Below are 17,579 nucleotides of genomic sequence, written 5' to 3'. Positions count from 1 at the left end.
CGTGGAACTGAGCGGAAAGCTCTGTCCAGATACTCCCTCAAGATCTGTTTATAGTTCCGGCTATGCCTATGGTCACAACATCCGTGTACGATCGAAGTGTCACTAATGCTCGGCTTTACATTAGGCCACACTGACTTAATTGTATGGATGACATCCACGCGCGCATTGGTTTTCGACTGTAGCCTTAAAAAAATCACGTCCACCGAGGCTCTGGCCTGGGTAGTCCATGGTAGTTAGCGACAATACGGAGCCGGGTACCCAGGCTACCGAAGCTCCACAACTCAAGAACTCAGTACATACGTACAGTGCCGATGCATGAATTCCGCAAAATGCTAGCATGTGCTGGCTTGTCGTATACGTCGCTATGTACTGTCGCGAATTCACAATACAAGCTTTTTATTCCTGTGGTTTAGTAACATTTTTAATTTTGGCCGAAATTGTTTTGTTCGCCCGCGCGCACTAGTTTGGGGACTTCAGAGGATGTCATCCATAAAATTAAGGCGGTGTGGCCTTACATATGCGATACTAAGTAAAAATGTTTTGAAACAATCATAATGACGTGGTGTGATTTAGTAAATCAAGGAAAAAAAAACTTACATATGCATTGAATCAATTTTCCTAATACGCCAAAAAAAGCAGTTACTCAAGCAACTGGATATGATTTTGAAAACGTCAGACGTTTCAGCTAGTATCCACTAGCTTTCGTCAGTGACTGAGAGACCAGAGGGGGAATGCAAGTTTATAAGCACAAATTATTGACTGATATGCAAAAAAGTGAAGACAATTTTTTGGGAAGTCGAAAAAGGAACAAAAGTCAGACAAGTCAAGACTAGATAATGCAAATTAGTCAGAAAGCTCCCGTTATACAGAACAGGAGCTTAAGCTCAAGCATATCAATCAATAGTTTGTGCTTATAAACCTGCATTTCCCCTCTGGTCTCTCAGTCACTGACGAAAGCTAGTGGATACTAGCTAAAACGTCTGACGTTTTCAAAATCATATCCAGTTGCTTGAGTAACTGCTTTTTTTGGCGTATCGTATTACCTGGATGTCTAACCTTCATCGACAAATTTTCTTAATGTTTCACTGCACTTATTATAACACATTTATGAGCTTGTCTCTTATCCCCCCTCTCATGTATTCAGTAGCAAATGTTAGTGTTATCATCCCTCTGCCACGTTACTAATACTGTAAGTCTATACATTTCCGCGGTATATTTAGATTCGCGGAATTCGCGGGGACATTTGTACCGCGAATCTATTTCCCCGCGGATATATTCTGCATAAGTGTGCACCCCCCCCCCCACATGCATTTACGACGGACCTCGAGTTCAAGCGAAACACGGGATCCACAAATCACGGCAAATCAACTTAATTCCTAGCAAATGTAGGTAGTTGAGAACTGTATCAACATTGTTAAAGTTAAACTGTTATCAAAAATACTATTATGAGACACCGAATCTCGATAGCACTGGCCGTGTCAACGGCGTACCGCCCGGCAAATATTTTGACGAAAAATATAATTGTCGGTATCTTTTTTCTTTCGTTCTGATGAGTAGAAACGCAAGCGTGGCGTTCCTTACAAGGCGACCTTGGGACACTTCCGCATTTATCGAACGCCAAAGTCATCGAATACGCCATAAATTGGCATTGCAACACATGTTCTCCCAAGATTCTTGTTATTTCTTCACTACAGTATCGATGTGTAGTTGTGGGAAATAGCACTTTAGCGCTATTTCCAAACAAACAAAATTGTTTTACGCGCTTCAGTTTGATTGTGTATTACCGCCGGCACGACGCAACAACCAAACAGAGACGCGTACTGCGGACATGTGATTCAACATTTGCATACCGACAGAACATGCCGGCAGTCTCGCGTGGTGCAGGAAACAAATTTTTGCGCCGCAATTTAGGAGATAAATGCCGGGCCACGAACTTTTATTAATGACTGAACGGGTCCAAATTGACCCTATTTGGTTTAAAAAAAAATTATATTCCTTTTTGCATTCTGTCAGTGATCTTTGCACATATATTGGTTAAACATAGTAAAAGGTATATTTTGGCATGACTAAAAAATGATAAAAAAGTATGAAGGCCTGCGATGATATAACCTTACAAAGTGACTAAGGGCTACCCTTGTTACTGTTAACGTTGGAAGTAGGAGAAATTAACCGGGAGAACACTGTAAAACTGAAGTCGCTCTGTCCTGTCGGCCATGAGGACCGTGAAGTGAGACACCTTAAAAGTAGACTGTGCCGGAAACACACAGGCTTGGGAATGTACTTCAGGACTGTTCTCTTGTAGAAGTGCAATCTGATCTGTAACATGCTCGATTTCTTAAGATTTCTTAAACGTATTTTTACGTATGTAAATGTATATAATGTACTTGCAACTTATGTGTAAAATTGATTTTTAATTGAAACACCAAAATGCCTTACTTTTCTTGATCCCTCCTCCTCTATCTAAAGGGCTGACCTACACTTTAACCAAATAACTTTCATCGTGTACATTCAATGAGATGCAAATGGGTTAAAAAAAGGTGTAGGACATATTGAGGTCAATACACTTACGCTGTTGGAGGCGATGTACCAGTTGGGCTTGTTCTTGTACGGAATGTACTTCCTCAGCAAGTTGATCTTGACTTTCCAGATCGGACGAGTCGGCTTGAGATGCAACATTAGAAACTAAAACTGGCGAAGCTTAAAGCAAATGACAAAAACTATATACGAAAAGATTGCTAATAAAACATAGAACAGTTACGAAAAAAAAATTGCATTAACAATGCACTAGCATTTCATCCTCGTGTCTAAATGTAAAATGGTTGTACTCGGATGGTTAACACGTTGTTTGCCTCTCAATTTCTTTTAATTTGTTCATAGTTAGCGTTCTCAGATAGTGCAAGTTTAGTCATACGAGTGCGAATGCAAAAAGCATGCAGTTGATATGCGTGACCTACAACCATGGCGCCGCCTATAGATTTGAAGGTGGGCGCCTCCACCCGGGGAGATCGGAGGCATCCTCTCGCACGTTTTACTTGTGTTCAGCCTATACCACTATCGTATGAATGAAATATATTGTGTTCTCTCATGTTTCTCCTCCTTCTCCTGCCACTCAGTCAGAGGGATTCAACTCAGCCATCATTCAGCCAAATGACCTGAAATTTGGCATGGAGGTAGAGTGGGCAAATGCCCCCAGTCTTTTTTTATTCATTTTTTTAAAACATGCCTTTGAAAAATTTTTATGAAGGTTTTTATGGGCAATTTTCGACAAAAATGGATTTTTGGATCCTGAGCCCTTGTATTACAACCAAATGATCTGAAGTTCGGTATAAGGATACCTTGAATGTGCACGATGGTCAGATTTGGGCCCAAAAGTCCCACTCCGCTACTATGGAGATCGAATCCCCCGAACCCGCGAATCTTGTTCGATATGACGTCATTCGAATAGAGCGGGCGTTCGATCTGGGGTTACCCGCGGTCATTTACAGTAAAGCCGCTACAACCGGCTACTTCAAGCCCTTTTTTACTTGGGAACCACGGAACAGGAAAAATCCACCTTTCACAAATATGAACCGTTTTCAAAATATTACATCTATGCCGTGATTTTATTGTGGATATGTAACATGTAACGAAGCTACTGCCGTCGTCGTGGGTGACCTTGAAGGTCAGAATTCTTGTTGACGCTGTTATAAAATCCAGGTCCCCATATCCAAGTGGCACAGCATGCGTGCAAACATGGTATTTTAACCATTCCCAAAAATCGCTCAAATTACCTCATTGAGGGCTTGTTTGGAAGAGGAACGATTTCCGCAGATTTCTGTCTTAGGGATTTTTTAAATATGGCCGCGATTATGAATTATCGGTATTTAAAGTTAAAACACTGCGTTTTTAGCTCTTCTTTTGACTGTAAGTCGAGTTTTAGTTAAAAATTAAAAATCCTAAGACAGAAAGTTTAAATTTACTATAATATTTCTAAAAATCCAAAAATCTAACCTTATTTTTAATTTTCGGGGCCTCTTAAAATCAGTTGTTTGGTTCTCGTGAACCCTTTTTGAAATCCGAAATTGATCTCATTTGGAAGCAAATGTACACAAAGTGGAGCAAAGGCAGTGCAAGAATAACATTTGAGGTAAACAAAATCACTTATTACATTTTATTTTGACGAGTGTTTACTCTCCAATTACTTTTGTTTATTTTCAAATTTTATCCGTTACCCCCGGGCCGGCCGGGACTCCTGCGCGGCCACGTTCGAACGCGTTCTGTAACCCGATACCTCCCTAATAATGCAACTTTTAGCCTAGCAACCGACCGCCGTGGTGTGCATACAGAATAGCAGTCACATATTTGACATACACCACTTCCAAATGACTCATTTGGGGGACTTTAATGGCTATTTTCAGCCAAAAAAAAGGCCGAAAGTGATATACCCGTTCTATGTTCCATCTAAAGAATGGCCCGTTCCATCTGCCGTTGGCCATCGAACACGTGCTCCATTGCGGGTTACCTGGGGTCACGTTGCACGTACGTCGTGCCCAATGACCCACAAATTTAATATTGGACTGAAATATGCTGTATTTGCTCCCAAGCAAATGTCGGCCTTTCCAGTATTGTAATGGAATTCTGTCATGGTATACACTACAGCAGACTGGTGTCTGCAGGCTGCCCAGAAATCCCAGTACTAAATCAACATTCATTGAAATTAGCCCAACGAACTACTAGTATCTATTTCATAGAGGCTTACATTTTTGTGAATTGACATACTTTTTTTTTGGGGGGGGGGTCTTTGGAGTTGAAATGGTAGAATGTATCGCTTACTTTATCCGGGACATTTGTTTCCACCACGAAGTCATCCTGTAAAAGTAAAAAGCATGCTTTTAGCTGTAGCTTATAACTTATTTCTTTACGAATATAATACATACATACGGCGTGTGCTATGACTTGCTTTAATAATAAACATACATTGTTGTAATAGTAGACATGCATTTATCTATTTCACTTTCAATAGTCAATGAACTATATTGATATTTGTGTGTGTAGGAGTGTATTAAAGAATGTTCAACAACCTATATTAACGTTCATAAAAAAATGCGTAAAACGCAACAATTGTAGCAATAAATAAGCATCGCTGTTTCCTGAACTATCGTCAGTGTCGCTGCCTGGGCCTGGGGAGATGTTGCAATCTTGCTTGCACACCTTCGCCATGGTGGGCCTAGGACTGAGTAGTAAGAAACCAGACATCGAAAACTTGCCTAAACCATTAAGATTATATGTTTAAAGTTAAAACTTTTGGTCCAACACAACAAATTCTCTCACTTAGATCTTTCGACCAGTCACTCTGGTCTTCCTCAGTAGACTGACCCAGTGAAGCTTGTCACGTGGCTTCATTGAAGTGTGACGTCAACACTGGGTCAAATGTATCTGGTAGACGATGTCGACCCTCGTTGCGGTTCAATGAAGGGTGATGGGCCCCATTACGATTATAGATGACCCTAATATGACAATGAAAACACGAGACAATCGACGATGTTTTCAGCGGCTCAATGGCAGGTTTTCACCTGAAGGTTATGGCTTGCAGTTTTTAGAATTTACAATTGGAAAGATTTTCTGTGCACACAGAACCAGACCCATATCTGTTAGGCTCAGTGAGCGTCTCATAGTCGGACAGGTTAGGCATAAAGATATTCTCCAGGCAGATGTTGATGGAAAAGCTTGTGACCTTACTATAATATACTCCTATGTTGAAATAGTGGATTCTACTTGAATTGTATGGCAGTTTTCAAAATTTGTTTAGTTAAATGCTAGGGCATATGTCTGTAAACGATTTAACAAATCAGAAAGTCAATTTGTCATAAGTACCTTTTTTTTAAATGCAAGAAAAAGAGGATTTTGGGGGGAAATTTTGGGGTCGTTTTAAATCAGTCGCTTGGTGTACATAGATTTTTTTTCAGAATAAGTATCTTACCTTATTCAGACCAGTTGTTTTCGGTCATGCTGCGAGTGGGGGCTTTTTTATTTTTCGGGCCAGTACTGTCAAAAGTCAATGTAACTGTAAAACGCAGAGAAATGCAACCAAACGTTAACAAAGAGTGTCTACAATAGAGCATTATTTTTACTAAGACCTATTTCGCCTCTGGCTACAACAGTGATGCCATTAAATACGTTATGCATCTTCAAGCCATTTACCATCTTTGATTGTCAATATTGAAATGATATTACATCAAGATTCAGCCTAAAAACACAATGGTCATTACATTGTGACATTGTTACCTTCGCCAAGAAGGCTATGTTTTCGTAGGCGTTCGTGTGTCTGTGTGTGTGTGTGTGTGTCAGCACGATAACTCAAGAAGGTTAAGATGGATTGTCTTGGTATTTAGTAAGTTAGCAGGTCTTCATGAGACGTGGAACTGATTAGATTTTGGGCCCCCTAGCGGCTTGTTATGGTACTGCAGCAGAACTTCCGGTTTTGATATCTCGTGATCTAGACATGACATTTAGATGGTAGATAGCTCTTGTGCTGGGAATGAAGTGGCATGAGTTTGAGCCCCCTAGTTGCTTGCTCTGGAACTGCAGGGGCGTTAGTTAAAAAATGTTTAAAGGCGGATATCTCAAGAACCGATTGATGGATCGTCGTGATTTTTGGCATGTAAGTAGCTGAAGTGATGCTTCACATAATAATATTATAATTATGCAAATATTGATGTAATTTGCACAATTAATGAGGGAATGCTATAAATAAGCTGCATTCCATGATAGGAGTATTCAAGCTTGTGACATATGTAATTAAGAACGTCAGAAATACAGGTAGATAAGGGTTATGCAAATGAAGACTTAATTTGCATAATTAATGAGAAAATGCTGTAATTACATAGTGGTAACTGCCTGGAATTTCATACTTGGGATGTTTGAAAGTTATGTGAAGGTGAACATAATTAAACATAGCTTATTCAAATAAGGACATCATTAGCATAATTTATGAGGAAAGATTGTCTTCTGGTGTAGAATATGATCAACAGATATAATTGATGCAATATAGGATCCTATTTGCACAATCAGGGGGATTTATCTATAATTTCTTAGTCATAAAGGCTAACATCATTTGGCGAAGGTATGAGATCATGGAACTCTAGTTGTATATAGGATAGGATAGGATAGGATAGATAATAGTTACAGGTTGTTAGTATTGTTAGTATTTTGTGTGTGGCAACGATCAAGTGTACATATGTCTGTGTTAGAAGTTTGTAATGATATGTGTTTTTACGACTCAAGGAAGAATAGTGAGTATATGTGTATGCTTAAACTCACTAATGCAGATCATTCAAATAAACAAAGAGATGGGGGTCGGCCAACCCGCTGATTATAGAATATGTATGGGTAGCTATCATCAGCCATATGATTAAAACCCTGCAGTTATTTTTTGTTATTGATATATAATTCCATCAATATTTGGCGGCTTGGTCTGGCGGGTATCAGCCACCAGCAACTGGAGACACCGGCGAGTGACCGGGCCGGATGGCGCGCGGTGGTGAGGAAGAGTCCCGAGGCTGGCCCCATGAGCAATGAATGGACTCATTTTGATTTCGAACATTATTTATTTTAACCTGTATAAATACTTTAGGCTTAAATTCAATTTGTCCTTTAATAGGAATTAGACATCCAGCTGTTTGCTTGCGCAGTTAGTCAAAGTTTTTCAGACTGACTGACAGAGAATAACCCCATGCAGAGCCAAAAGGCATTCTGAATCTTTTTGTCCACACACAAACTTCAAGTTAGTCATGTTTGTACAAAGAGCATTACTAACAGCCAATGAAAGGCGTGCAAATTATCATCATTCACGTACAAAGTCATTTAATTCAATTTCAAGTATTCTTAGAAACCCCATGCAGACCCCAGATTACTGTTATCTATGCTGTCTACAAACAAACAAACTACTGTTTGTTAGTGATAATCCGCTAATATGAAATATGCCAAATAGCATCATACACATGGTTACGTAAGTCAGTATATTCAATTTTAAGTATTCTAAGAACCCCCATACGATATCTTTTCAGATCTATTTTTTAGTATTTAAAAAAATGATTCTGATTCCGAAAGACACTAATGTAGTCAATTGTTTTTGCATATGTATAGCAAATATAATTTAAAAAAAGATTGAAACAGTGTGGAATCATCACACCCTCACCCGTTTTGATGAATTCCGCACAGTGGTTAATTACCCGTGTGTGGGGGATGTAAGATGTAACATTTGGAAAGAGTCATCCTGCATCCTAATTATGTAGACGCAGAGCGTGTAAGATGTAATATTTGAAAAATAGCCCCCTTTGTAAGGGGCAGTTGTGGTATTGTATAAAAGTGTTGCTTTCAAAAGGTCTTCGCTTTTTCTTGTGATGAAAGTTTTTGCTCTTGAAAGGTCTTTTTGTTTTTCTTTCAATTTAATTATGTGTGCAATAATTGTGATAAAGTCAGGTTACTTTAGGTAATTGGTTTGTTAGATTTGGTGTACGTAATAGTTTTGTAAGATTCCAAAATGTTCTTTGTTTTCATGTACAATATTTGGCCACTACTGTGTCGTATCCGAGAAGTATGCTGTAAAATAGTTACAGTAGGAACCTTAGTCAGATCTATCAAAGTTCGTAAGCACGGGATAACATTATTGAAAATAAAATGAAGATTGCATAGCTCCCACTTTGTCATGCTCGTATACATATCTGTATAACTGCACACCAGTACAATTTGTTACAGAGATCATTTCAAGGAAATTTGTATTCACGCTCTCATACTTATACCATAGCATGGCAGCTATATATATGGCCTTTGTAGATATGTTTTTAACACAAGGGATCCTGATTGTACAAGCTGCCCTTTGACCCCCCCTCCATTAGACCACCTACATTAGAGTCCCCATACAGGCCGAGTATTCCGTCCCTTCCATTGCCTGCACCAACGTGAGGGTTAAAAATTGTCATGTTTACAATTTAATTCAGGGACTAAATGTGTTATTGAAGAAAAACCGGTTACAGATCATAACAAAAAACAAGTCAACCGTGTCAGGTAGAAAAAAAAATTGTCCTGATATTCCTCAACCATGGTTATTTCCCTAAAATTTTGATTTTATTTTGAGTAAGTAGTTTGGCGGTAAATAACAGTTCTGGCAGAGTGGAACCGAGCTTTATCAAAGAGCACTGTTGTAATGGCTGTTGTAATGGCTGAAATTGTCCTGGAAGAATGTCCTGGAAGAATGAACGGGAAAAATCTGTCACCATAAGTAACAGCAAAATCTTAACCTAGCATATACAATATACAATAGTGGAAATAAAATTAAAAAAAACGTGAAGGCCAAGTGGAGATATTTTTTGTACTATAAATGGTAACTAAAACAGATTTGTGGTACTAGTATGCTGAAAAGAATTTTTCGGAACGCAAATTATTGAGGCTTTGTGAAGTTAGCAAATTATGAATAATTCTGTATTAAACCATGGAGTTAGAAAAAAAAACACTTACTCAGTTCGCAGAGCTCGGTCAGAATCTTCCCATTCGAAATTAGAGATTAAATGAAGGCCAGTGTATTTTACCATATTTATGAAAGACGGATATAATACTGTTAAAAGTACTAGTATATTGTAGTAAGTTCTAGGGTAATCCCTTGTTGTTGTTGTTTGTTGAATGTTTAACGTCTATTATGTCGCTAGACGTGGTCTCTAGGTGCTCAATTTTACACTTGGTTCAGTTCAGAGTCAGTTGTCTCTCAAGATATTAACACTTCGTGACTTGTGCTTGTGTGATGTTGGGAGTGTTTGTAGGAGAGCACGTCAAATCGGCGCATACTCCCTGAAATTCCGACTGCGAGATTAGTTTATACATACGACGCCCTCCCACCCCACGCCGATTGCATGCGTGCGGTGCACACGCTTCTCTATACCGCAAAACCAAACAAACAACATATCAAAATGTTCCTCAGAATGCCTATTTTAATATAACCAAACACTGAATAGCTTACTTGATAAACTACAAGAATCACGCGAAGAAAAACCTCACCGATTTCGATGTGATCACGAAGCTAAGGTGCCCGTGTGGCCTAATTCCTTAAAGGGAGGAAAAACTATCAAAATGTTTCTGCAAGTTCCGCTACGGTTGGAACCTTTCTAACGTGTTGTATTCAGTAAGAGGAACAAAGTGTGACTAATATCCACCAAACACACACAAAGATGTTTTACAGTTTCTTCTTTACCTTGCCGGTACAGTACTACAAGTCGAATAGACCTCTACAAACACGTTTTGCAGGGCGCGTTACATGCCCGGTCATTCCTGCTGATAGGAACGTAAAACAATACATAAACTAAGCACTACATTCGTCTTTACCTGATTCGTATGCCACATATCCTTGCATGGGCTTGGCATCAACATTCGAATCTGCATGGAGCAATGTCTCGCTACATGTATCATAGAACCATGCGGAAGGACAGGACAGGACGGTCGGAAGGAAGGAACGCAAATTCCCGCCTCAAAGCCTTTCGCCGCCTCAGGGCTGCGAAAGGCAAAAAAAAAAATCCGCAGACAAATAATCGCGTTATAACGATGATCTACATTTGGACCCACAACACAACCAAACCAAATACACAGTCTTCTGGCGAAGACAATCAACTAACGCGGAATCGCACAGATTTTAAACGGGTGCGGCGCCAGCGTCACACCAAACACGCCGTCAGTTTTTGGACGAGGAGTGCCCTCTGGCGTCCTGAAACTGAAGGACTGCAGCAGGGTCGAAAAAAACAAGAAGATCTCCATCCTGCCCAGCTGCTCTCCAAGACAAACGCGTCGGCCTAGAAAAAAGGAGACCGAATTGTAAGACTGCCACTGTCGTATAGAAACTGTGCAGTTATTAATGTTTTTTAATACGTATAACATGTTATCTTGGACCCTTACCTCCCCCAAATACCATAAAGGATTCGGGCTTGTTCCTGCAGTTTCCTTCTGCGTCCAGAAACCTTCCGGGGTCAAACCGGTCCGGATCAGGCCAGTAGGCGGGGTCCATGTGGATGGAATACAGGTTTAGTACTACCTGGGTCAGAAACAAGTTGAAAATACCTTGATATGCACGCGTGCACAATAAATAAATAAATAAACAAATACACACACACACACACACACACACACACACACACACACACAAATATACACACACACACACAAATACACACACGCGCGCGCATAAATAACATTGTAAGAATGAGTTAGATTTTTTTTCTCGAGTGTAAAACTATAAGTCATACAGCAACATTAAAGGGACCATTTTTGCAACGTTAAAGAAGTTGCGACCTTATGATCGGTAACATTACCTGTGTTCCCTTCGGAATGTCGTATTTCTGCACTTTAACCGAGTCTGTGGTGGCGTGGTGAGACAGAGGTCCGATGGGCCGGATCCTCATGACCTCCAGCAGACAGGCGTTCACGTAGGGCAGCTGGGAACGGTGGGACAGGGTGGGCAGACCCTCACCAACAACGGCATCAAGCTCCTGCTGTACCTGGTAAAGTTGAGGCAATCCTTAACAGACATTCTAAGATGTCCTAGAAGTCGTACAAAATACAAAGATAGCTGGCAGACAGGCAGTGAATGGTAAGGAAGGTAAAATACCGTTAAAAAACGAAATGAAGCCATGATCTTTGCCAGACCGTACGGAGTTTGGCATAACCCGACAGGGCAACATGTGTAATGCTGATCTATACCTTATGTTGGATGTCAGGATTCAAAACCATATAGAGCAGACTCCACATTAGTGTGTTGGTGGTTGTGTCTATTCCTGCCAAGAAGAGGTCCAGGGCCATGTACAGGACGTTCTCCTCCGTCAGACCCTCCACCTTCTCCTGCTTCTCAACCTCCAGCAGGCAGAAGTCCAGGAAGTCTCGATCCAGGTTCCCGCGATGGCGAGATATCTCCTCTCTTAACACATTTAGGACCTTGGGGACCTCTTCTAACGCATTTATGCCGGCTCTATTCACTGTAAAATACAAAGTGAATAATTACACTTCAACGCAGAGTTTCGGTGGCAAAATTACTCAACAACTTCCCTCAAATTCCCGACCTGCCTAACTGATAAAAGCTATTCACGGGACTATTATCATATGTTGTTAAAATTGTAAATCCTGTATCAGGGTGAAGTTAGAAAGTACGAAGTTGTACAAAGTTAGGGTACAGGGTACAAAGTACGAAGTTAGAAATAGCTGAGGCTAACTTCCTACAACTACGTACCCTGGCCCCCCAACCTCAGTACGAAGTTAGCTTAGGCCGCGTCATAATCCCTGACGTCATAACTTCGTACAACTTCGTACTTCTTACCCTGGCCCCTGACCTCGGTAAAAAGTCAACATAGGCCGTCTTACAATCCCTGATGTCATAACTTCGTTACAACTTCGTACTTCGCCCGGCTTTTTTACGAAGTTACTTACTGAATTTAACTTCGTACTTTTCATCCTGATACTGGACATGTATGAAATCCTAATAATATGCACGAAATAATGGCCAATGAACTAAATAAAAAAAAATCCCAGTATTGTACCCACCCACAGGAACAAACCGTAGCACGGGGAAGACGCTGATGATCTGCCCTCCTCCAAGTCCAGCCATGATAGTGACAACAGCCTCTGCCAGCTCTCGGAACGTCTCGTCCTGGTAGTCATATCGCTTCCCCATCACCATGGAACAGATGACGTTTGCAACCGCAACAGTAACGTCATGGCTGATGTCGAACAGCTTCCCATTGTAATCTGTAATCTAAACAGAATTTTATCTTGATACTGCATCTGTGGTGGTAGGAGTCATTATGGTGTACGTTTGACCCTATGTAGACCGGGCTTTTTTGGGCTTGGTGGGACCGGGGGGGGGGGCTCAATCGACTTCCCTCCTCTGATCTCGCAAACGGTATGTCGTATGACCACCAAATTTTCAGAGGATGGTGTACTCTAGTAAAAATTTATCATAACTACAATTTTTATGTCGATATAACGTAATATGACGTCATTATGACGTCATTAATGTGATTTCATTGGCCAAACTTTACCAAAAGTGCAAAAGTGTTTATGACAGATTATTAGGGTGTACTAAGTCTTATTTTGCCCACAACAACACTGGTGACGTCATAAAATGACGTCATGCATATTCAAGCTATCTGCAATCTTAGATCATCATTTATGAATGTTCAGAAATAGTTGTTTTTTCAGGATAAAGCCTAAAATACATTGTAAACAGACTAAAGACCTTCAGATAAACCTTTTTTTGTAAAAAGAAATGGTAAAAAAGTATTGATGAAATTTTAGCAAAATAACCTGTATATAGTCTAAATTCATGTGTTGGAAAATATAGTTTACACTAGCTCTATGCTTAACAGAATTTATATGAGAAAAAACAAGAAGTTTGACCAGAGGGGTTAGTCAGTCGTATAATGATCCTACATATCAAACGCCACATATTATTTGTTTAGGGCGCCAAAAATTCCTTATTAGAGCCTAATAAAATCAGGATCAAGAGCTTGGTAGCCCCATACCTTCGCCAGGTATTAGTTTGGGTTGTCAGAAATGTGGCACTGTATATAGTTTTACTTTAATTTTGCTGGTATGTTAACCAAAAGATGTGAGTACGCCATACAGTGCGAGCATCTGGTCACCCGAACTACCTAGATACTTAGAATAACGGTGCCGACAAATCAAATCTTCCTGCCTGGTGCTATTTTGTCTTATAAACATCCGTCCCCCACCCTTCGCGCCTTTGAACAACTCAAGTACTAGACTATATTCGAAGCTACGTGTCAAGCCTAAAATTCCGCTTTTATGCCTTGGAAAGCAACTATAATGCGCATATTCAAACTTTGCCTTTTTTATAGTATAAGCTACGTACTAATACTATGAAAACATCCACAACATCACAAAGTTATCCCGTCTAGTCACATTCCGTCATAAAAAAAAGACAATAGCAGATCTAAAAGCAGCTATTTTGCTGAACTCCACTTCAAATAATTACTGCCAAAACGTCTGTGTCCTACTCTCTAAGACCATAACACGAGATATCATAGTAGTACTGTGTACCCCGCTGCAGTACCTTGATAAACACCTAGATTATCAAAATTGACCTTAACCTTTCTTTTCCCATCCTCATTCTATCTACCAAATATCATAAAGATAAAAAGTTATAACCGATGACAAAATCAATAGCCCCTATATATGGTGTACCTAAACATATGGCCTTCTGCCGATGGTAACTAGGAACTACACAACATTCAGAACAGAATGTAAAATACTCGATAATAAAACTATCGACATGTTGCCCATGGGAATACTATAACACAAATAAATTGCTAAGATGTTTTCCGAGCGAAAAAGAAAGTCCAGGAAATTGTATTGCTTGGTTCATTCCTACTTTTGTCTTACCCTGTTGCGGAGACAGCTTGCCTCCTCTGCGATTTTCTCCTCAATGCTGCCAGTTCCGACCTTCATGCCAAGGTTCTTCAGAGCGGCGGTGGCGAACCTTTTTCTCTGTTTAAACTCCGCCCCCCAGCGGGCAGTTACTATGTCTGCAGGAACAACATGGCTTTCACATGTAATCCAATACCATGCATATCAAGTCTTGAATACACTTAAATAAATGCTGCAGACAGCACACCAGGAATATGGTAAACATTTCTGTAACGAGACTAACAAACTATTCGCGACCGTCCTTAGAATGTCGTAGTTTCGTAACATGGGAGTGCAAAGAAGATTTAAGCGAAGTAAATTATAGCAGATGGTAAAAAGAAATTCACCTTTTCCAAAACCAAGTAATGCATCAGCCAGGTAAATTTGCGCCCTGGAGGCGAACAGGTCAGACCTGTCGACGAGCGCGTCCTTGACGGCAGTGTAGCCGTTCAGAACCACCACGTCTTCCACCCCCATCCTGACGGTAAAGACGTCCCCGCACTGCCGCCTCCACGCCGTCAGCTTGAGATAAGGCGCTCGTCCCAAGGCGAGAATGTGCCCGAGAACAGGCACACGTGCTGCCGGGTAGGGAGGCAGGTTTCTGCGGCTTTTCAACAGAAAACACGCCAGGAAAAAGGCCACACAGAAGACGAAAAAAGACTGCAGAGTCAGTCCAGAAATCTGCAGAGTCTCCAGGAGGGACTCAGTCATCCATCTGACGACCCCGGCCATGTTTGCAAAGAAGACAGACGGCATGCGCAGTTACAGCTTTTTGCTGGGGCCATGACCCGACGAGGTCGCCTGACGACTGGTATAATTACACCGACACAACCGGTTCAAACTTGTTTACTTATTATCTCTCCTGTGTCTTAGTTAAAGTCCATGGTCTGAATTTCACATAATTGTCATTGTGGCACCCGAGGTTTCCCAATTGCCCATAGATCTAGGGTGTCATATGAAAGGCCATATAATTTTTATCTCTAGTCTCTTGATCTGCTCTAACACGGCTGTGAAACTGCTATGTTGTCCCTGGTCCATATACCATGACTGTGCCGTCTTGAAAAGAAAGAATTCGTGTTCTCATGGCCCTACGCCAGCAGCAGCTATTTAGTGTCAACAATGCCGCAGACAAAGCCGTTAACAGAGGCATGCAGCAATTCTATCCTGTGTGCTTTGACACGGTGTACGAGCCTAAGAAATGTCGGTGCTTTTGTACATGCATTTGCAAAGTAACCTAAGGTAAGGGACCTAAGTTAGCTTGCCCCGCAACACAAAAAGAAGGTAACCACATAATTTCTCAACATTTTACTTTCGACGCTCTTAAACGAGATTTGGCACAAATACTAGTAATTACAAAGATAAAGATTCTTTATTTTATTTTATTTTATTTTATGACGATTTACCACATTTGTGGAAGGATTGACATAACAGGTGACTATCACCTCTTCAAAGATGTCAACCCCGAGACCAGACTGTAAGGCTTGAACCACTCACACCGGGAAGCTCCCCTACTCTTTGCGATAAGTGCGGTGGGTTCTTTAACGTGCGTGGGGTGTGGCTCTCCCAAACACGGGACCTCCATTTAACGTCCTATCCGAGGGACGTCCCTAGCCGAAGCTAGGTACTCATTTACACCTGAGTGAAGTGAGGAAAGTCGTGTAAAGTGCCTTTCCCAAGGGCACAAGATCGGTGACATGGGCAGGGTTCGAACCCACGACCTCTCGGGTGTGAGCCGAACGCGCTACCGACTGCGCCACACGACCCCACGTCAAACAGAAGGATTCAAACAGAACATAGGAACAGGACGATCAAAAAACTTTCTGCTGATCAAATAGTTTGATCACTTCGCCCGGAACTTAGCCCGTTTTCTTTTATGTTTTCCTAAACCAAGATCCACCTGTCAAATAAAATAGTTAAAGATATTTTATTTATTTCGTCTACAATGCCATGTATGGAATAACTATGTATGTGTGTAACATTTTGGTGCGCTTTGTATGTTAAATAGGTAGGTGGGTAAATAGAAATATATCGATAGATAGATAAATAAATAAAAAGATATATAACGATGTAGATGTATAATGATACATATAGTATAGCGCAGAGGTAAAATAATTAGCATCTGTACTAAAGGTAATTGACTATGAACCTTTTAAATCATTGTGCAGCCGCAAATGATAAGGTAATGTAGCAAATTCAAGAACGATTAACACTCATGCTACAACGAATTTGGTCCTCTTCTTACCATAAGAAGAAACACGTGTCACAGGTTGTAGAGGTGTGATAGGCTCTGGGACAAACTTAATTTAAAGGCTGACCTAAGAATGCGTTACATATAGCAATTTCTGGATGACTTGCATGATTTGACAACTTGATTTTTGTAATTTGCTACTTTTGTTTAGTTACATTATGTTGTACTGTTTGTTGTATTTATATTTTCAATTTTATTGATTTCTGTATCTTCCGCAATTTTTTCTTACAATCTTCTTCATGTTACAATTTTTGCATATGACTTTATTGTATTTATGTACTTTATCTTGGTCTATATTAGCTTATGTCGATGTAGGCCAAGGTGTCTCTAAGGTGGAAGAAGTAAATAAACTAGAAAGGTAGCATTTGCAAAGCAAATATCTACCTTTCCATGTTCTAGCTTACCAAACTACTGGTCTGTTTAATGCATTCTTATATTGTATATGGTGAACAGTCCCTCCAACTCTGCCTTGTTACCTAATGTAACCTAACACCACATGGTATCTGCCGCAGAACCAGTAACCATGGTGACAGACGTCTATTCAAAGTAATTGACTTTATTTGTTTAAGGAAAAGATAAATAAACTGAGCAAAGAAAAATGTGCTTTCCTTCTGCGAACTACAAGGTAAACATAAAAAGTAACAGCCCTGCACCTGCCAATAGGAGATAAAGAAATACACGAAATTCTTTGACACCTTTTGGTAATCTTGTGTGGTATACCATTAAGTTTAAGAGAAAAACGGTTTTAGGAAATTAATCACATAAATGACGTCAAAATGACGTCATATTACGTCATAATGATTTTAAAATTGTTAATATTATTAATTATTACTAATACACCTTGCTCTAAAAATTTAGCAGTCATACGACATAACATTCTTGAGTTTGAGTTTTG

The 17,579-nt window shown here is 40.3% G+C and overlaps 1 protein-coding gene across 1 annotated transcript; it reads right to left on the bottom strand.

Moving 5' to 3' along the window:
- Window positions 1-10,635: 10,635 nt before the first annotated feature.
- Window positions 10,636-15,168, bottom strand: LOC109466367 (cytochrome P450 2D6-like). The gene is made up of 7 exons (XM_019764079.1): window positions 14,784-15,168; window positions 14,413-14,555; window positions 12,553-12,763; window positions 11,719-11,990; window positions 11,331-11,516; window positions 10,918-11,053; window positions 10,636-10,814 (listed from the first exon to the last, which is right to left on the bottom strand). The coding sequence occupies exons 1-7, from the start codon at window positions 15,166-15,168 to the stop codon at window positions 10,636-10,638; spliced, it is 1,512 nt and encodes a 503-aa protein (XP_019619638.1).
- Window positions 15,169-17,579: the final 2,411 nt, after the last annotated feature.

The sequence above is a fragment of the Branchiostoma belcheri genome, unplaced genomic scaffold (genome assembly GCF_001625305.1).
Source record: "Branchiostoma belcheri isolate BF01 breed outbred unplaced genomic scaffold, Haploidv18h27 scaffold164, whole genome shotgun sequence".
Classification (NCBI taxonomy): Eukaryota; Metazoa; Chordata; class Leptocardii; order Amphioxiformes; family Branchiostomatidae; genus Branchiostoma; species Branchiostoma belcheri.
This window is presented reverse-complemented; position numbering and strand designations above follow the sequence as displayed.

Excerpts from the sequence above, each read along its gene's own strand:
- LOC109466367 (XM_019764079.1), bottom strand. The coding sequence starts at position 15,168 with ATGGCCGGGGTCGTCAGATGGATGACTGAGTCCCTCCTGGAGACTCTG. Across the intron at positions 11,054-11,330 it reads ACATTCCGAAGGGAACACAG|GTAGTACTAAACCTGTATTC; the intron begins GTAATGTTACCG and ends TTTCTGACCCAG. Across the intron at positions 10,815-10,917 it reads CTTTATGGTATTTGGGGGAG|GCCGACGCGTTTGTCTTGGA; the intron begins GTAAGGGTCCAA and ends CCTTTTTTCTAG.